This window comes from Juglans regia, chromosome 9 (assembly GCF_001411555.2).
Source record: "Juglans regia cultivar Chandler chromosome 9, Walnut 2.0, whole genome shotgun sequence".
NCBI classification, from domain to species: domain Eukaryota; kingdom Viridiplantae; phylum Streptophyta; class Magnoliopsida; order Fagales; family Juglandaceae; genus Juglans; species Juglans regia.
In genome coordinates, this window is record NC_049909.1 from 17,871,454 (window position 1) to 17,893,003 (window position 21,550).

At 38.0% G+C, this 21,550-nt stretch overlaps 2 protein-coding genes across 3 annotated transcripts; one reads left to right on the plus strand and one right to left on the minus strand.

Moving 5' to 3' along the window:
* The first annotated feature begins 221 nt into the window (after window positions 1–221).
* LOC109014257 (UDP-glycosyltransferase 73C4-like) lies at window positions 222–2,053 on the plus strand. The gene has a single exon (XM_018996649.2). It carries the CDS (start codon window positions 396–398, stop codon window positions 1,869–1,871), a length of 1,476 nt encoding a protein of 491 aa, XP_018852194.2. The 5' UTR covers window positions 222–395; the 3' UTR covers window positions 1,872–2,053.
* Window positions 2,032–21,220, minus strand: LOC109014256 (protein ENHANCED DISEASE RESISTANCE 2-like). Of its 2 annotated transcripts, none has more exons than XM_018996647.2 (22): window positions 20,617–21,220; window positions 20,140–20,214; window positions 19,307–19,360; window positions 15,020–15,085; window positions 14,619–14,716; window positions 14,108–14,175; window positions 13,910–14,026; window positions 13,710–13,750; window positions 13,506–13,606; window positions 10,631–10,726; window positions 9,064–9,128; window positions 8,909–8,980; window positions 8,655–8,810; window positions 5,156–5,388; window positions 5,039–5,078; window positions 4,786–4,940; window positions 4,588–4,689; window positions 4,092–4,136; window positions 3,866–4,006; window positions 2,942–3,037; window positions 2,575–2,676; window positions 2,032–2,365 (listed from the first exon to the last, which is right to left on the minus strand). In XM_018996647.2, the coding sequence occupies exons 1-22, from the start codon at window positions 20,755–20,757 to the stop codon at window positions 2,258–2,260; spliced, it is 2,172 nt and encodes a 723-aa protein (XP_018852192.1). In that variant the 5' UTR covers window positions 20,758–21,220; the 3' UTR covers window positions 2,032–2,257. The 2 variants fall into 2 exon arrangements, with proteins under 2 accessions (XP_018852192.1, XP_018852190.1); XM_018996645.2 differs by having other exon boundaries at window positions 14,619–14,722.
* Between the last annotated feature and the right edge of the window lie 330 nt (window positions 21,221–21,550).

Sequence of the window (21,550 nt, forward strand, 5' to 3'; positions counted from 1 at the left end):
ATAAATTTTCTTTTTTTTTATCTTTATATTAAACATCAACCTATAATTTTATTAGTTAAAAAACCTATAATTTTTTTTAATAATTATTTTTTAATAAAAACATACACATCACTTAGATGTAAAATTTTAAAATTTATCTTTTAAATTAAATTATATTACATAAGCTTGAAAATATAATATTTTTATTTTTATTTTTGTATGCTTGCTTTGGCCCAGTTACGAGGACAAGCCATTCCCAGCGATCTTGTTGAACCAAACGGTCCAGCTCCTCTGTTCAAATATATCATTTTATCTTGAAATTATTAAGTTTGCTAATGTCTTGTCTCCGAAGACTTCCACTCGCTGAAACAAAACTGCACTGAATTTCTGAAAGAGTGTCCGAAAATAGAACACCCATGTCGTCTTCAGGTGAGATTCTGGTGGTGCCCAAAAATGGCCAAGGCCACCTCCTCCCTTGCTTCGAGCTCTGCAAACACCTCATCTCCCGAAATTACCACATCACCCTCCTCGTCGACTCCGATATTTCCTCCTCTATTCCCTCCGTCCTTCTATCTCCCCTCTTCCGAGTCTCCGACGTCTCGTCTTTGTCGCCACCTTCCGGATCGGGCCCGAATCCGTCCCTCCACCAGCAATTGAGTCGCGGAATCGAGGCGTTCCTGACCCAAAGGGATCCGTCTTCGCCCCGACCCGTCTGTGCCGTCGTAGACCACATAATGAATAAGAACCAGGAGGTGTTTTCCAAATTCGGCATCCCCACTGTTGTGTTCATCACGTCGGGTGCGTGCTGGGCGGCGGTCCAGCATGCCGTATGGGTGGTCCGGCCAGCGGATATGAGACCCGGAGAGGTACGGGCCCTTCCCGGATTACCTGAAGAGATGGTCCTGAAGTACTCGGATCTTAAGCAACGGCGTCATTGGCTTCGTGCGCCGCATAAACAGGGCGGGTCCGGGGTGCCCCAGGCCCACAGTGGTGGTCCAGCACCACCACGCGGCCCACCTTTCCCGGGAGAGCCGGCGCCGTGGGTGGAAGAAGTGAAAACCTCGGCGGCAATATTGATCAACACGTGCGACGATCTCGAGCATCCGTTCCTCGATTACGTGGCGAATCTGACACGAAAACCCGTCTGGGGCGTGGGCCCGCTGTTGCCTGATCAGTACTGGCAGTCCACCGAATCCCTTCTCCGGGACCGAGAAATCCGACCCAAGAAAGAATCCAATTACACCGACGACGAGATAATCGGGTGGCTGGATCAGCAGCCACGGAGGTCCGTCCTATACGTCTCGTTCGGGAGTGAAGTGGGACCTTCAATGGAGGAGTACCCGGAGCTAGCCAAAGCATTGGAGGAATCCACCCGGCCATTCATATGGGTCATCCAACGGAAGGCCGGCAGACCCGTTATTCAAACGGGTCAACCCGGTTCGGCAGCTCAAGATCAGGAATATTTCCCTCACGGATTGGACAGTAAAGTTGGGAAGAGAGGGTTGATAATACACGGGTGGGCACCACAGCTGCTGATACTTAGCCATCCATCGACGGGTGGGTTCGTATCACACTGTGGGTGGAATTCCACCGTGGAGTCGGCGGTGCGTGGGGTCCCACTCTTGGCGTGGCCAATTAGGGGTGACCAATACTATAACGCCAAGTTGGTGGTGGGCCATCTCAAGGTGGGAGCCATGGTTTCCGAGGGCTACCCGGCCGACGTCGTAACTAAGGTCGATATATTGCATGGGATAGACAAGGTTTTGACGGACGCAGAGATCAGAAGGCAGTCCGAGATTCTTCGAGGGAAGTTCGAGCATGGATTTCCGGCGAGCTCATTGGCCTCTTTCGATGCGTTTGTGGAGAATTTTACGGACCCAAAAGCAGCATAGCTAAGGGCTCCGATATAAGCATTGAAATTTATGGTCTCTCTCGACTCCATCTATGCATTTTAATGACTAAAATTTCCCATAAAGCTTAGCAGTGCATGGTGCAAAAGTAAAGGGAAATTAGTGTTTTGGGTCTAAACAATGAACTCAATTGAGAGGAATATTGGCAAACCAATTTTACCGCATCCTGTAATCTTATTCAACTGTCGATGGACCAAAAAACCCATTTCTCTTTCACTATTTTATACAAAGATAAAAGTATGGAAAACATTAATAACATGATTTCTGGTGCATATGAAAATGCAAAATCTAATGGGAAATAGAATGCATGCTTATCTGAACAAATGATTTTGGATAACTCTGGAAAACCAACACAGATTCAAAGTGTGTCACGATGGGTCTGGTTCTAGTTTGGGGACTCTAGCAGATGAAAGCTCTATATGAGAAACGCGGACAGCGCCAATCAGTCTTTCCGGCAATTCATCGGTCGTATTTGCCTGAAAATTAAAACAGTCATCTAACATCTTCATAGGTAAATCCCATTTAACTTTTGTGGCTGAGTTGGACTATGCTGTCTATGATAAGAGGCAACTAATTACATCGTATGATCAAATGTGTGAAATGTAGTACTAAGTATGAGTTTAGCAAGCAGTCTCCCCAGGCCAACGTGAACTCGAAAAGATGAACCAATGTAATTAAAACATACCTGTACAAGGAAAGCCATGTCTACCACCAATGTTGTGATTACACCAATTACCAGCCCCAAAACTCCATTAGCAACAGTGGAAGAACCAATGTCGACATCAATCTACAGAAGATGAACAAAGTTAAACTGCTAAATAGAAAGAGAAATGTTTGGTCTACACATAAATCTTACATAAGACAGTTTACATATTGATGTGGAAAGCTTTATTTATTGTAAAGTAGATCTGACGTATTACATTAAATCATGTCAGTGTGTAAACTTCCCTGTGTAAGATTTGTGTGTAAGCCTAACACTTTTCAAATAGAAATAATCGTGCCAAAAGAAAAATATAGCAAAACATGAATTAAAAAGATTGACGGGTCTTTACTTCCAAGTAATTGGGACCACGGATGTAGTTGCAATCAACTGCTTTCCCCAATAAACAAGGGGTGCTCCCAACACTCTGGCGCACAATCCACGAGCCCTGCATAATTCAAAACTAAAATCAATAAAGGACAATTGAGAAAACATACGGTTTGCTACATTTATTTTTTGGCTTGGAATAGAGTCAACAAGGAAGAGAAGGGGAGGGTGGTTGCAGGTGTAAATGTGTGCGTGTGCATGTTTAGACTGTGTAATTAGTGTTCAAATGTATGCATGTGCATGTGACTCACAGGCCAACTATAATATTGATGGACAAAATATTCATATATACACGCAAAACACAAACTGAATGAAGATAGCACATATATCTTTAAAATATAACTTTCCTAGGAGAAATCACCTTTAAAAATGGATACAAATGTGTCATAAATCAATGGTGTCACCAAGACATCAGTTTTATATATATATATATAGAAAATTAAAAGTTCTATTTTGCATAAAAAAAAAAATAAGGGAGGAGGCCATAGTAAATGAGAAATATACAAGTTCAACCAAAAAAGGAACAAAAATACATATTGAACTAAAATTACGAGAGTCCAAGGAATCCAGGAAATATAAATAACAGAATACCCCGATTGCACCTGTCCAATTAAAAAGTGATTACCTAAGTGTTTCAACTTCAATTACTGAGAGATAAACTCTATCAAACATCCTAGCATAGTACAAGAGAATAATATATTATGTTTCACCCACATGGTTCCATTTTTATCTACATGGTATACATGCATGAATTCATGCCTACATACAAGAGCAATTGAGTGCACACATGGACGTTTCCGATGATGGGAACCTCCTAAAAGATGAACAATAGACATTGATGTATATAAGTAATTGAGCCACAATGATGCACTAAAAACGAAATAAATACCTTGGGAACTGATGGGATGAGCTTCAGCCTACTATTGCGGAATTCATCGTCACCATCAACAAATCTTTGCAAGAGTGATCCAGGTACCAAGTCCTTCATTACAAAATAAAATACCATACTGTAGTGTGTTGACGCAGGTACCTGTAAGAGTAAAGCATTATTTCCACTGCAAAATTCCTCGTACATTTGTGTTTAAAAATCAACCAGCCGAATGAAATCAACTTACTTGCAAATTTATAACCATAGAGAAAAGCCCCTTTTCCAAGGCAACCTATATAGATTTAAAACAAAGTTCGTCAATACGTAACACCCTATTAAGAAATTAACAACAAATGATGTGTAAGTTAAAATCTAAACCAAATAAGTTGAAGATTGACAATCACCCTAGATTCTAATTAGGAGCAACATCCAAGCAGAAGTAGAATAAAATAAAATAATTTAAACTTTTTTTTATCTAATAATACATTTATATATACTACAGGATATAGAAATATCCGCAACAGTAGCATGCCTGATGACCTTTTGAAAATACTTCAGGTGATAAATCTTCACTCAAATCATTGCTTAACACATGCAAATCAAATGCTGTTTTTGGGGAGCAGGGCAGCCTGCACCCCCTCGACATAGATAAAGTGATGATGAGAAATGGCACTATGATTATGTTAGTGTCAGTCCACTCCAGAATGTACACAAGCAAACATATTTTAACAGCTAATACTTACCTGGGCCGCAGATCCTTGCCGCCTAGCAACATGGTCCATTCTTTTGGTGTCCTTGAACCAATCAACAGCAACAAGATCCATTAGATGTTTCCCAGCAGGAATCTTCAAACACATATCGACAACAATGGGATTAGAGCAAGCATAACAATGCCTCAGCAGTTGATTCACAAAGAACTGAAGGTCAAAAAATTAGGAAACCTTTGTTTTGTCATAACAAAAATGCTTGCTCCTGACTCTAAAGTTGTTCCCTTCTGAGATTTTCCAGCAGTCACGTGCTTTATCACGGTCATCATGCCGGAGATTACCCGAAAAACAGGTTAAATCAATTTCGTCTGCTGGTTCTTCTTCCAAGGCTTCACCTCATGAAAAGTTTTGTGATCAGATTTTCTACTTAGATCCATATCCAAAGATCTGCTAAAAATAACAGAAAAAGAAACCAGTGATCATTTACCTGTTCTCTTGATATCACTCTCAAGCCGAGATGGATCTGCCTGAAAACATGACACACTTTTTGTTCAGATTTCAGAGAGCGTATGCAGAAAAAATAAGACACTGATGCAAACTAAACCTCTTGTTCAGGCTCAGCTATTTGATATTCCTCATCCTCATCAGAGTATTCTTCCATCATCACTGAATTTCTGTTTGTGGCATTTATCTGATCAGTAGCTGCGCTAGGATGAAAAGAAGCATTCAGCTTCTCACCCTTCTCTGAGGAGACAGAAGCTGACGTCATATTAACCATTACTGGGATTCTTGGAGGAGCCTTCCTCTCATCTGTTTGGGCACACCATTCACGAAGTCCTGTGATAAACAAGATTTCAAAAAAATATCAACAATATAGGTCATGAGAGCAACACGAGATTAGGAGGCGAAGATTTTTACCTCATTCTTGAATTGGTTTGTATTCTATTCGACTAAGAAGCAGTTGTGAGGACAAGCTCTATTGGGCCTGTTCAGAGTGCGGAATATTATAGTGATGGATTCGGTGTTGCAAGTATAGGAAAAGTGGAAAATGATGGATCATCTTTTATTGCATTGTTGAAGTGGCTAACACTCTTTGGACTGCTATTATCAGTTTGTTCAGCTTAGATAGGGTCATGCCTCTTAGCATGGTGGGACTTTTGACTTGTTGGAAAGGGAGGCTAGGCCTCGTTTGTTTTCAGAAAACATCTCATCTCATCTCATCTAATCATTACAACTTTCCCAACTTCCAATACAAAATAAAATAAATAATTCAACTTTTTCAAATCCTAAAACAAAAATATAAAAAATATATTCTAACAATACTTTATTCAACTTTTTAACTTTAATCTCAATTCATCTCATATGCGAAAACAAACGAACCTTTAGTTGCCCTCACAGTGAAGTATTGTGGAAGATTATCCCAGGGTTTGTTGTGGTGTATTTGGAGAAAAACGATCAAAGCTTTTTGAGGGTAAGGAAAAGACGGTCGTGGATCTTGATGATTACTTTTTAAAAACCTTTTATCATTGGATAATTGCTCATTTTGATTACCACTTTCTAGTTTTCAAGACATCTTACCTTTTTCCCATTTTCTTATTAGGTGTTTCTCATGAATACCCACTATTTACTTGGAAAACACCTCTTTTCCATTAACAAGTTTAACTTAACACAAAAGTGAAGGCACACCAAGGCAGTAGTAGGCTAAATGAGTTGATACTGGTAGAAAAGCTACCTTTCCACAACTTTCTCCCAAACCTCACAAAACTTCGTTGTAAAAACTAACCTCAGAATATTGATTATATGGGTAATACCAGGCACTCAAAAGTCTCATCAACCATTTTACAGAACACAAATCAATCTCACCAATCAAAACAAAGGATAACGAACTTTCCTTGAACATTCTATGCAAAAAGAATTAATTCTCTCATCTAGTCCTCTTCAGGCTTTAGTCCAATTCAAAGACTGAAATAGTGTGTTATTATGCAAAGTTGCAAGACATCCTTTTTTTTGTAAGCAAAATAAAATTTTATTGAATCAAGTAAATAGGCGAAGCCCAAGTACATAGGAAGTATACAAAGTAACAAAGGAGAGCACCTAATTACAGATTAGGAGCTAGAAATGGATACAAGTTATAAGACATTCTCTAAATGAATTTTGGGGGCCAAAGAGGAAACTTAAGAGACCTCCCTCCAACCAAATACACCCTCATAACCCTAAATCCTTAGGATAGAAACACTATCACATCCAACTATTATTAACCTCCAAGCCTGCAGAATCAGTACACTACAATTAGGACTTAATGTTCAAAGCCATGACCGAATCTAAACTTCTTCATTTCATGTCAGTTGTGTGCTCTAAAACATACCCATCTTTGTATTCCATAATTAAACACTAACCAACCCTAAACCAGAAATCCCAAGTTTCAGTCAGATACCTGCTTCTGGGAAAAATTCTAGCAATCGACAGTTCTGTTAACAGTCATTTCTCACACCTACCACTTTGTCCAGCAACATTGCTATCTACTTTCAGTCACTTTAGCGCCATAGAGAATCAATCTTTACAAACAGATATGTGCCCAAAATCCTTCGATAACCTTTCCCATCCTTTAAAATTCAAAAGCCACAATCTTCCTTCTAAATTTTTCTTCCAATCAGCCCCAAAACCACTGGGTCGCTGCTGTGCTATGTCAGATTCAATACTGAGGCTGTCTTGTGCCAGTTTTGGTCTCAAAGGCCAAGATCCTATCTAAATTTTTTGAAGAATTGTTTTTTTTTTTTTTTTTTTTATCAATAAAAGATAGATATTATATATATGAATGAAAAGGTATAGCCCTTGTACACAGGAAGTATACATAAGTGCTCCTAAATACATTCTAAGAACGATAAATTAAAGACATGAAATCATGAATATTGTCCCCATGCAAAACAATAGTGGAAAACCAACAGATTAGAGTGTGGAGAAAAAAATTCTTCAACTCGGTCATTGTGCGTTCCTTATTTTCAAAGCACCTCGCATTCCTTTCCATCCAAGTACACCACGTAATGCACAACGGAATCATCTTCCACACTGCTGCCACTTGTTGACAGCCTTGCAACTTTGTCCAACAACCCAACAAATCCACCACCCTCAAAGGCATAACCCAAGCAACATCAACCCTTTGAAAGATCTCATCCCACAACACCCTTATTACCTCACAGTGTAATAAGAGATGGTCCACGGATTCTCTATTCTTTTTACACATGTAGCACCAATCCACCAATACACAACCTCTCTTCCTCAAATTTTCCGTGGTCAATATCTTCCCAAGAGCAACATTCCAAACAAAAAAAGCTACTTTAGAAGGCACACAAGCTCTCCAAATATTCTTCCATGGGAACGGAGTATTGTCAAGATGTGTAGTCAAGATGCTATAATACGCCTTGACTGTACATATCTTGTGATTATTAGACCTCCACTTCAAGCTATCTCGTTGTGCCATAGGAATCTCCATGGAATATAATAAGCTGAAAAAAACTGAGACACTAGGTAATTCCCAATCCTGGAAATCCCTATTAAAGGATGAGGTCATGTTTGATTGTCAGATTCTAGGCTGAGCAGATGAAGTAGACACTTCTCTTCTCCCTGTCATAGGCATATCCATGATCTATTCAGGCCTAATACATCCTCCTAGATACCCAATGGACCTCAGCAACCATTTCAAACTTAGCTATCGAATGGCCTTTTTCATCCGCCATAAAAGTACCGCCTTAGGTTCTTGGTTGCTGCCTACAAATTCCAGCAAGCAGTTCTTTTGCCCATCAAACTTAATCTTTTGAAACCCTAGTCAATATCAACCTAAGCCCACCATGAAGAACAAGTAGGTAAAGGTTTCCTAAATTGATCTCAATGTAGAGGAACAATGAAAGTAGAAAGACTGACTATGTTAACCCAAATCCCAATCCTACAATTGCAAAGTCATAGGAAATGAATATTAAGTCACGAACCAATCATTAATAAGTTCTAACTTGCTGATGAGAAAAAAAAAGTCATGAACCAGCATCTTGACATCAAATCAAATTTTACCCATATCAATGACACCCCAAAAAACAGCAAAAGGAACTCACCAGCAACGCTATTTAACATTTGAAGTACACAATGTTGTTGGAATGATGATATATATCCCACACCCCACCCTTTAAGATCAATCTGCATAAGATGCTGCACCTGTGCCCTAGGCCTCCCATTACGAGGTTTTAGAGGAGAAATGTTGAATCCTCCACCTTTAAAAATCCAAATATATAAATTAACAAAATATTTCCATCTCTCGAATTCAAAAATCAGGCATCAGAATAAATCAAAGAAGAAAAATAGAACTGACTCTCAATATGTGCTCGAACATATCCAGGTTGTGGACCACCGTTCTCATGCTCCCTAGAACGAAATAAGACAACTGCACAATAACAAGAAAGAAAACATGGAAATTTCTAACGAGAGAAACAATAAGTGAATTGTCCAAACTAGCAGAACATTTACCATAACTTCCATCATCATTTCGTCGCCAATATCGCACATAACAAAGATCACGAGGCCACACAAACCTGCAACAGCAAGGGTTACTGAGTATCCAAAACAAGTGAAATTATGCATATAATTGTAGAAAGGAAAAAGGGATCTTCTTCCTAACAACTGAACTTAAATTTAAACCCCTGAAGAAATTTTTATGCAACACGGCAATGAAAAGAGGAAAACAAAAATGTTATCTGTTTTACATTATGAAGATAAGGATATAGAAAGCCCTCAAGGAGAATTGAGCACAAGGAAGAAGCATAATTAACAACTAAGGAAAAACACCCAAACAGTCCTGTTCATCCAATTACTAAGCCTAAAGATAAGGGAAAACACCCAAGTGGCAAGGTGTTCTCTTGTATACATTCAATTTACTTGGTTACTCCTCTTGATATATATATATATATATAATATTTTTACTTATATAAAAAAAAAAGGGAAAACACCCAAGCACGGGGAAGAAGCATATCTAGAATAAATGTTTTCTTTATTTGGTACTACAGAAACAAGCTAGTCCATGTTATAACAGTTTCATTCTCACGGAGTCACCAAAAATCAGTGAGAAACTCTCTTCGCCAAGGAAAGGAGTCATTCCTTGAATGATGTCACCGAACACAACTATCATCCCAAAGCCCTAAGGACCACACTGGTTCAAAACATATCAAATGGGAAAGGGGGAAGAGTGAGGCGCCGGGGTTCCATGGTTCAGACATGAATGATATGCATAAATAATTATATTTTTGGCATGCATATGCATGTAGCAGTTCGAAAGCCAATTCATCCACCCATTGAGGTAATCATTTCACAAAGTTGCCAATATAGCCGTCATATCAATGCCCAAGGAGTGCACAAGCACCTTTGGTTGCTCAACAGCTTATGAAAAATAAACAGGGACCTCCATGGTTCAGAAAAACACAAATTTCTGTGCCCCAATCAGGAAACTTCAAGAAAGCACATAACCCGTGAATTTTTCCCCCCTCCTGATGCTATTCCTCCAAGAGAATACTGCAATATAGCAGCCCCTAAAAACCCGTGAATTTTTTCTCCAACTTCAACAAAGTTTGAACGACTTAATAATTAAACTTTAAAAAAAAAAATCATTAAGAATATAACTTTTCTAAGGAGTTCTATCTGATTTTAGAATCTAATAAATAACTAAATACATGAAAAGGAATAAAAACAATATCCACAATAAAAATTTTGTGATAAAACATATCTAGCAAACCACTCATGATTACAACAATGCATATCAGTTACATACTTCTCCACAAAACATTATAAACCACAGATACCACAATTTAAAGGCAAGAAACAATTTGCAACGCCACTAAAATACGCTTCTAGATATTAGGACACATCCAGGTCTTCACAGAAAGATCAATAGTAACAATTGAACCCAAATGAGATGAGGGAGGGGTAGAAGCTCTAGTTTGAAGTTTGCATGAACGCAGCATGTTATAACAGTATTTATTCAGAATACTAAAATCACTTATTATAAATTAACTATTTAGACATCAATTGGTGGAAGCATTACATCGGGAACCAGTCCAACTGAAGTCTGTGATAAAGTATTGCTGTGTGCCCATCCACCTCCTCTACTAAACGGCCATACTGGAAACTGCAATCCCACCTGGACACCACGTTAAAAAAAAACAAGGCAACACATGGTTAGCAGTGCATCAACTATAACTTAATTACTGGAGGAGGAGGGGGGGGCCGCGCTAATTCAAAATATTCTATAGCTGTATGATTCTCTTAAAAAGGAGACATGGAAGTTCACGTGTTTTCAAGCCACATAAAATCATGAAAAATTGACAGAGTCAAACGGGTAAGACATGGAGAAAATAGACAAAAGACATTGGGCAATGCTAGGGATCCCGCTGGGGGATCCCGTTCAAGCATCCCGTTACTTTTTTTTTCTAGTTTTTTTTTATGTAGTGATTAAGAAAATGTTGTTTAATAATATTGTGAATTTTATTCCTTTTTTAAAAATATTTCAAAGTGTTAAAAAACTAATGTGAAAAAAAAACATTTTTAAATATTTTTTTAAATCATTTTTTAACACTTTTAAATATTTAAAAAGAAAAAAAAAATCACAATATTATTAAACAACATTTTCTGAATCACTACGTAAAAAAAAACTAAAAAAAAATGGAACGGGATAAATGAACGGAATCCCCCAGTGGAATCCCTATCATTTACCAAAGACATTTAAACACAAGTTGAAACTTGAAAAAGCTATCACCTACACGTTCCAATAAAAGCCAATGAAGACTGCCAAGTACGAAATGAAGCAATAAAAACTCCAAAATAAGACAAAATGCAAGTCCCCATTTTGTAAGGTTTTAATTTGAAAAGAGATACCAGAGCTCACTATTTTATATTACCTCAAGAAGTAGGTGTGCTAACTAATCAACACACCATGCTTATGAGCAATCAGCCTGCTAATCCTATAAATTAAGCTGCTCTCTAGATCCACAGTGGCATATGATCAAAAGAAAACAAGCGGGGGTGTAAGCATAGACCATAAGTTCTACAAATGAATGCTTAGAGAATAGTAGCGGCCGACAGCTGCCTATGAAATTGAAAAATGAAGGCCAAAGGAGCACCAAATAATATGTAACAAAACTTTTTCAAGAACCACAGAAGTATAAGAACATAAATGACTCAAGTTGAGACGATATGCCTGAAATGGATGAGCATTTAGTATATATATAAGGCAAGACCTAATAAAGTTTTCCCTTCATGTTGCCACATTCTATGCTTTTAATTTTTTCTTGTTTCTTCTTTTCTGATAACCAACCAATGTACTAAAGAACATTAGGGGATGCAAGCATCTACAAAGAAGAAAAATAACTCTAAAAAGTTGCATCCAAACCCTAAAGAGCTTTCAAGCCTCCACAAAAGCCTCTAAAAACCAATCCTGCAGTTTTTCTATTGTCTAGATGTCGCACCTATGCCAATTCAGCTGGTCATAAAGAAGTTCTTGGGAACACTTCCTAAAATTTCCCACTTTAAACACAACAGCGTTTAAAAACTGTTTCAACAACAAGGAGCGTACAGCGGAGGAAATCTGGAATTTATTTGTATTTTGTCTTTTTCAGTGGTTTTCTGCTATTATACTGAAGGGGGGGAATGTCCATGAGTTTCTATCTTCTTTTCAGCTCACTAGAACGTAATTAGGTGTCTCCCTTTGTATACTTCCTATGTACTTGGGCATTGCCTAGTTTCATTCTATTCAATAAAGATTCTTACTTATAAAAAAAAACTGTTTCCAAAACTCTTTAAAAAAAAAAGCCTAAAAATTAATAACAAACAAAAACAGGGAGGGGAGGAGGGAGCAATGCCGCCTTGCTGCAATTCTGCAAGGGCAATCCTCCGCCTCGCAAGTGGCTGCCACAGGATGCAATGGAAGGGGAGATCTCCCCCTTTCTCACTCATGGCAGTCATGCCTACACCTAGAAAGAAGAGATCTACCCCCACCTCGTGCACAGTCGTATAGGCTGCAATTCTAGGGGGATATCTCCCCCTTCTCCACTCACGCAGCCACAGATGGAAGGGGGAGATCCCCTCCCTTCCATGTGTATTTCTGCCGCACATAGGGAGAGATCCCCTCCAATGCCCATTGTTGCCAAAGATCTCCCCACCAAGTGTGACGAAGCTCCACCATAGGCATTATCTGCCGAAGGGATCTTAGACAAAGGGTGGCGAAGTTTGGCATCTCCCCTTACGAGCGACAATGTGGAAAAAGAGCCCAAGCAACAACGGGAAAGCGAGTTCTCTAAAAGAGCACAACCCAAATCGATGGAGATGAGCCAATCCATGGCTATCTCTAAGAGAGTGGTAGCTCCTCAATGGCATAGAAATTTTTACAAATTATTGTGCTTCGTAATCCATAATAAATTCATTCCAAATGACATCACAGAAAGATGAGGACCCGTCTCAAATTTACTTGGAAGGAGTCTTTCTTGTACATGGAAGAAAGATCTCAGCTATCAAAATGATGACACTTCTACATCTAATGTGAGGAGACAAACTGTGAAAAAGTGGCAAAAGCAAGCTAATAGCGTTTACACAGCTGTAGCAACTAATATGACAAAAGTTGAAATGAATAGCACAATGATCAAGACTGGGTAGGAAATGAAATAAGGTCACAAACACACAGAGAGATCACATAACATTATAGGTCTTAATCTCCTGCTACTTGTGAGAAACCACTGAATTCTTTGAATTTTTTTCTATTTCAAAACCCTCCATATGCCTAAGTGAAAATAGGGTTTGTATACAATGTTCCTGAACACTCACCCAACTACAGACAAAGTGAATATTAGTTGCGTAAAACAAGGAACACCAAAACAATGAGCAGACCTAATCCATATAAGCTTCATTTGAAAAAGTAAAACACCTACTCAAACCGTGTCCCATCCATGCTCATAACAAGTTCAAATATTTCTTCGCAGGTACCCTCCACAACACCAACAGCCTTCATTGCTCTGCTACAGCTCCTTGGCTGCACAAGGAAGACCATTAATAATGTTTTGAACTAAAACAACACAATGCATAGTAAAACCATTTCATTTGCATAAAGCACGAGAAAAGAAACAACTCCATACAAGGTAATCAACTTCAACAAGTTCTTCAAAAATGCGAAGTCCTGTCAACATTAATAATGATAAGTCAAAAACAATTCATAATGCCATTACAACCTTGCCAGTGATTAATCTCATCAAATCCTATTCCTTAAATAATTATTCTAAAAACTGCCGTTCTGAGCTAAACTTCTAACTGATGTAGGCAATAAGAAAATACTTGCCATTTTGGCATTGGAGAAGACGCCAATTCTTTCTTGAAAATGCTTGATTGTGGGTATTCTGATTCGAGAATTCCGAGTCAAATTCCCGTGTCCAGTCAAACACCGACTCTGGAGGACCTGCCACTTATATGAAGACAGTCAGATTCAGGCAGAAAATGCATCAAACTAACACAAACAAAAAGAGGACTCAAAGAAGACCATTTCCAATAGTTGTTCTTCGCAACAAATTTGGATGAGCATCATCTTCATCCTCCGGTGCACTGAACCTGCCCAAGTACAGAAATTATTTTTTAACAAGGCATAAGCGCAATTTGGCAACATAAAGAAATGTGGTTCTCCGTAAGCAATACTATATACCGAAGTATGATAACAAGGATAGAACTAGTTCACAAAAATGCAGTAAAAAAATACACAAAAAAAGCTGCATGAGCAGTATTTAAGGACGGCAAGAAGATAACAAAATAATTTCCAAATACATTTGAAGAAAGATGCATCTACAGGAACACGGCAATAAGACAAAGATTTCATCTGAGACCAGACTAACGTTGAACCATATGCATAATTGTAAAAAGTAAAAAAGACGAGAATGATAATCTTGCAAAATATTGGCAATTAAATGCAAATATTACACGTAAATTTGTACATATATATTTTCAGAAGTAATGCCACAACTATAACCAAAACAAGAAGAGAAAAAATAAGTACTTACTGACTTTCGTGGTCAGATGAGGAAGCAGTCCTTCCATTATCCATCCCAGATTTATATTCAAAAGAAACATATTTGTTCCCATTTGCCACTTGTGATCCCTGATGCTACACGCATAAATAAGCAATGAATATTATATGCATCAATGCCTATGGTGCAGGAAGTATATTCCCTGCAGATAAATATATAAGAAGCTGAAAAACACCTAAGATGTAATGATTGACCAGAAACATTCTTATTTAATTACCAAAAAATGTAATAAAAGGCCAAAACAAATAAAGAACAGATCAAGAACAGGGATCAACTTCCTACCATTATCCATAGATAAATACATAAAATTAAAAACAGAGGGGTAGGTGGAAAGGAGAATTTGGAGTAAATTATGCAGTCTTAAAACAACATACCTGATCAATAACAAGCTCAATCTTTTCCTTCCAGATTAACGCCTCTTGAATGTTGAATGCTGCCATCTAGAACATAAACACATGCCATATGAGTATGTAGTCTCATCCAGGTACTCAAATAAGGTTATGTGATTACTACTGAACAGAAGTCTAAACTCATTAGGAAAATGATTAGCAGAATAACACGTCATGTGTATAAAGATACTAATTGTAACATATGGGTCCTAAATTAGGGCTTAGAATTTTAGTATTATTATTATTATTATTATTATTATTTTAGTAATTATTTTATCAGATCAGTTTTGAGATAGTGGTTTTATTTTAATAGGATTCTTCCACTTTGTATGCCCCTTTTATCTCTCTATTTGATTTCCCAAGTTTGAATAGTTTCCTAATTGGTAACCAATTCACATGGCAAAAACCGTAGTATAAATCCTCTTTTCCCCACAACAGTCCCTCCATCAAACAAAGAATTCTCACGGCCAGAACTTCCCCACATGGAAACCAAAATTTCCTACACAGATAGCTGAGACACCATTCTCACCAACCCAGGCAGCCACCTCGCCGGAAAACACCACAAAAGCTGCCGGCCCAGCCTCCTGAACTCAAATGCACGTCCTTCCTCCCTTTGTAAGCCACGTCAACCACTCCCTCTCTCTACCTTGCCGATTCTCAGTGTGAAGAACCAAACTAATTTCTCTTCTCTCCCTATGTCGCACCACCATGTTCAAAGGGAGCCTCCAGTTGCGCCGCCATGACTCACAGCCAGCCACCCAGACCCATTGTCGCAGTGGTTCTCCTCTCTCTCGGTAACGAGCTACGAAGTAGGATTCAAGGAGCAACGCTAAAAGGTAGGTAGCATGATCATAACTTTATGTGTGCTGTAAATATTCTGATTTCGCATGAAAAATGTGATGTTACCTACGCTACGCTACTAGCCAATTCAAGGTTAGCCCCTTTTCACAAACCTCGATGAACTACAATGATATGCTTGTGAATAAGACTATGGATGCTATGCTGATATGGATTATTGTTGGATGGATGAGATGTTATGAAAATCACATGTATGCCATGTAATGTTTAGATCATGTTATGACATGCCTATGCTATGCTATGTTGTGTAAGACTCATGTTAATATATCATGCTTAATGTTATGCCATGCACAAGAGTATGCCATGCCATGTAAATTCATGAAGTCAAACATGTTCTCACGCATTATGAAAGTTAGTAAGAAAACACACATGAATGACAAGCAAACTTTAAGATGCCTTATGTTATGGGTGGATGTGCAAGCTACAGACTCAAGCGTAGTCTACCACATGAAAGATATGTTTTGAGGTGACACGGACCCAAGTATGTTTCACCACAGGTTATGATATGAGGTGCCACGGACTCAAGTGCGGTTTACCATATGCTATGTGATAACACAGACCCAAGCGTGTTTCACTACATGTTATGATACGTTAGACGGTGTCATGGACCCAAGCGTGGTTTACCCTATGTTATGATATGTTATATACAGTCAACGACAATTGGACCAATGTACACATGTTATTATGGTCACTAAGTAAGTGAAAGACAAGATAAATAAGATATGTATGAATGATAGGAAATGCATGGAGTCAATCATTCATGCATCCATATTACATGTATTGCCATGATTATGTTTGATTCCGCTTATGTTACTAATGAATGATATATATATTATGTGAATATGTGACGATATATGTAAGTTTTCAAAATTAAGCCTAATGTTAAACTAAGTTAAGTTTACAGTATGATGTGCTATTACTGAGCTTTCAACTTATTTGTTTCATTCTCTATTTTTATGTTTTAATGTCCCAAATGATGATTTCATGAATACAGAGCAGGAGTGCCAAGAGTAGAATAAATTTCTAGAGACTTAGGGCTTGTTTGGATACATAAATCATCTCGTCTCATCTCGTCTCGTCTCGTCTCATCATTACAACTTTTCCAAATTCTCGTATAAAATATAATAAACAATTCAACTTTTACAAATCTCAAAACAATAATAATATTAAAAAATAATATTCTAACAATATTTTATTTAACTCATCTAAAACAATCTCATCTAACTATCCAAACGAGCCCTAGTGTATGATTTAGACATTTAAGCAGTGTTGGTATCACATAGAACTAGCTTATGTCATTTCTTTTATTTCTCAGCTTTTATGTTATGAAAGACTGTCATACTAGATGAGTTTTATGATCCAATAGATGAGGTATTTTATGAGACTGAATCTCTTTACCAGGCGTTATGTTATAAATGTGCGTAACATTCCTAACCTATGTTACACTAATAAACTGCACAGACAATTTAATTTAAAAAATAGAAGGACTAAGGGGACGCAAAAATATCACATAGGTGAAAGTAGTGAGGAAGAGCATGATTGCTTACATTTGAATGGAAAATACTACCTTCAATGGGGCTTAATGGAACTTTATTTTTAAAATAAAAGGTAACATTCACGTTGATGAACCCAGCTAGTTAGGAAAACAGCTTGTTCAGCAGACTTTGTTATTAAACTTGCAAGTGACCCAATGAGTGATTACAACAGACAATCATTTGCCATTTGAACCATACACTCACATTAAGCCCCTAGTAGCTTTTTTTTTTAGGAATCACATCACTTATCCAAGAAAAAATAAAGAATCTGCTAGTTAAAATACTGCCAAGTAAAGCTGCTGCAAGACCTTAAGTCCTTCAACACTCAATAGAAAGGTTGATTAATTTAATACTCTCATAACCCCCATGAAAAAGACTATAGCTTAAAGTTCTGATGAAGCTGGAAGCATGAGTAGATAAAGATTTTACTTTCACTTCCATTAAAGCATAAGTTTCTTAGAAAGAACGAAGGAAAATTCTCTTCTTCAGTGCTTGATCAAGCAAACCCTAGGGGTCTAACAAAAGAACCCTGAAACCAAAGGCAGTTTTCATTGATATTCTAACATAAAGCTTCTATTACAAAGCTATCGTAGACTCTACACTAATCTTCACCCTATAAATCAGCTTAAACAGAAATAAAACTTCATTAACAAAAGAAAAAAGGCACATACAGGTGCACAAGGTGTATACAAAAGAGTTACCTATCTAGAATTAGAAAACAATACAAGAAAATCATGAAAAGTTAGCTCAAGTCTGTGAAGGCTGTCCAAACGAAATGAGTACTAGAAAATAGAGTTTTGAGCAACTCCAGCATCTGTTCATGATCTTCAAGATTCTTGTTGTTCATTTCCCTCCATTTACATCATACTAGGCAAGTAAGCAACCCTCTTCCACACCGTGACAATTTGTCGGCTTCATCCTAATCCTCTCTAAGAAAAAAAAAATGCACATTATCTTCTGGGCATCACCCAAGCCAATCCAACCCATTGGAAGAAGTCATTACATACAGCACTAAGCATCTTGCAATGGAGTAAAAAATCAACGAACTCCCAACTCCTCTTGCACATGCAGCACCAATCAATCACTACAATGTGTTTTTTTCTTAAAATTATCCATGGTGAGATTCTTTCATAGAGAGGCTATCCATGAAAAAAACAGCAGCTCTCAATTGGGTCTTCGTCTACCAAATACTCTTCCAAGGCCAAAAATTGTTACCATGACCAATGATGACATTATAAAAAGAGCAAACAGTGAACATCCCTTTCTTGGTAGGGGCTCAAAGAAGTTAATCTTCAGCTCCTCATCCCAAACCAGTGGAATACAGCCGATAGAAGAATATAATGAAGGCATCTACCAAGTCTTGAGCCACTCTAAAAAAACTTACATTCCACTGAGGGAAAATCACAAGATATCTCCCAATGGTCTGCTATTGAAACATCCTTTACACCAGCAATGTTGTACACATCTGGGAAAGTTTCCTCAAGAGTCCAATCTCGACACCACGGATCATGCCAAAATCTAATCTAGATCAATTACAAGTAGAAGACTTTCCCCCATCCTTTTATTATATTCTTCCATGATTCAATCCCCTGAGGTCTTTGGGAGTTAGAACACTACCCACCCCCACAAATATCCATATTTAGAATCTACACAAATACTAGTACCCAGTGAACAGGACTCTATAAAAGTTATGACTAGCAATTTTTTTCTTATGCATGGTCCAGCATCAAAACTACAGCAGCAAAGATCACCCAAACCAAAAGATAAATTATGTTCCAAAATTATAGTAAATGATAATTGATAAAGTTGGAAGGAAAAAATGTGTACAGCTGAAGAAATCAACACTAATTTATAAACTCATTAAGGGAAAAGCACATACCGTAATTCGATGCTGCTTCTCTTTCTTGTTGTATACACACAAAACATAAACCATCTGCACCAAGCAAATACATAAACCAAGTGAGACACTCCATCATGAAGAAAGAATACAGCCAGTATCCTACATACCAGCAGAACTAGAACAGGTCAGATCTATTGGATATAGCGTTCGTCTATTGCGTGTGCATGCGTGGTTGGGGGGGTGGGGGGGGTGAGAAGAGAGTTGAAAAACTGTTTATGTCTGCAGCAAGCAAAACCTGCTTCAAAACAAGTGCCAACTATCACAAATACAATTTCGAAGGTTCTCGTCTCGGGAAATTGGCATTTGTGAAAATATATGCTTAATTTTTCTTTCTACATATCCTAGGGTCACTCACAAGCAAGCCACTCCAATCTCCAAAAGTTCAAGAGCGTCCTAATGTCTGCTCAAAGTTCCAAACAGACACAGAAGTGAAAATAAGGATTTACTGATTGAACTCACAGATAACCGTCACAATAATGATCCAAATAAGATAAGACAAGATTAGAAGAGAAACTGCTGGCTACTGCCTCATAGTGCACATAGTCTAACTCAACAACACTAACGCCACAACAGATTTACCATAGTTCCGTAATCTTACATAATTTAACACTATTGCCTCAATAAAATCAGCTCCCGCAATTAGCCTACTTGAAATCTAATAGAAAAACGAAACGGACAAGAAATTTGAGCTAGGAGTACCCGTAAAATTTACCTACTCCGTAAAACATTCAAATTCAGTTCAAACGGTTAGTTTATCATTATTGAAGAATCACAAGAAGCAATCATCAAGAGAGAGAGAAAAGAGAACTCACATGTCCATGGTGGGTCTTCAGGCCTCGATCCTCCACTCTACAGTTTCCATCAATTACCATGGTTTTAATTGGAACCTAAAAAACCCCACCCCACCCCAAAAAAAAAAAAACTTTACAACGTCGAATTACATTGTATTATTTACGAACGCAATAAATACGTAAAATGAATAAATAAAGATTCTTGGTTTAAAAAAAAAAAAAAAATTTAAAAGTTCAGACTTCAGAATCTTCTGTTCCTTTTTTGCTAATAAAAATTCTAGTTCTCCTTTAACGCCAATCCTCCTGCACTTTTACTAAAAGCAAATTATAAAGCATCAAACACAAAAACACACAAGAGTTTGAAAATCCAGCACACGACGAAACAATCAAAATCCTTCAAGAAAAGGAAAGGAAATGGGAAATCATAGGAATTTAGGATTCTAGCACACTAAGAAAGAATCAAAATCCTTAAAAAAACGACAGAAAGAGGAAAATCACCTGATTGTCCTGAGGTTTTCTCTTGTAGTAAGCAAGCAAGCGAGACCCGAGAACGAAATACCGCATGTGGATGAACGAGCGCCCGATCTTTCTCCGTCCGTAGCGGACCATCCAACCTTCGTACACCACCTTGGTCGACATCGTTCTCACACCGTGCGAAGAAAAAAGATTCCGCAATCCAACTCGAAAATGGAAAAACTCGCTGACTCGGAAGCTCGGAGATTGGCAAACTTCTTTGCTTCGAGGAGATCAGTGAGATACCTAAGTGACTTGATTGGTCATGGTTTTGGTATTCAGAAATCCTTTCAGATAGTCAGTATTCGGAAGCGAATGAACAGAAAATCAGCGAATATATGTCTCATTTCTTGGGGGACGCAGGGAATTCGCATCCTAGATACTGAAATTCCGCATGAGAAAGGAAGATGCGAATTCAAATTCTGATTGACTTCGCAGTAAATCCAGCGAGAGAGAGAGGGAGAGTAGGGACAGGAGGAGCTTTCTTCTTCCTTTACTTTGCGTGTCACGTCACGCCGGGATCGGGGACAAATTGTCGAAACGACGGCGTACAGGGTGTTCAGAGAGAGAGAGAGGGGAGACAGATATAGAGGACTGTGACCGACTGAGAGCAGTGAGAGGGGCTCAAGTTGGTGATGTGCGGGCGACGTGGAGGGATACCATGGGCCAGTGGGGCCAGGGGAGATCTTGGCGCCGTGAGGCCGTCTTTGTCCAGCTGCGAGTTAAAAATAAAACAACAAAATTATTGATCGTATTTCTTATTAAAGAAATAATTTAAAAACAATTATTATATAAAAATAAATTTATAAATTAATGTAATTTAATACGATATTTTAAATTATAAAATTATTTTAATTTTAAAGTAGATCTAACAATAAAATCATATTAGTTTATAGTTTTAATTTTGTATAATATTTTT

What these genes read in the sequence shown, in the direction of transcription:
- LOC109014257 (XM_018996649.2), top strand. Translation starts at nt 396, where the DNA reads ATGTCGTCTTCAGGTGAGATTCTGGTGGTGCCCAAAAATGGCCAAGGC.
- LOC109014256 (XM_018996645.2), bottom strand. Translation starts at nt 20,757, where the DNA reads ATGTCGACCAAGGTGGTGTACGAAGGTTGGATGGTCCGCTACGGACGG. An exon ending in AGAAGCAGCATCGAATTACG is followed by an intron (nt 15,086 to 19,306) that starts GTATGTGCTTTT and finishes TTTATGTTCTAG; the next exon opens with ATGGCAGCATTCAACATTCA. An exon ending in TGTTCGAGCACATATTGAGA is followed by an intron (nt 8,811 to 8,908) that starts GTCAGTTCTATT and finishes GGATTTTTAAAG; the next exon opens with GTGGAGGATTCAACATTTCT.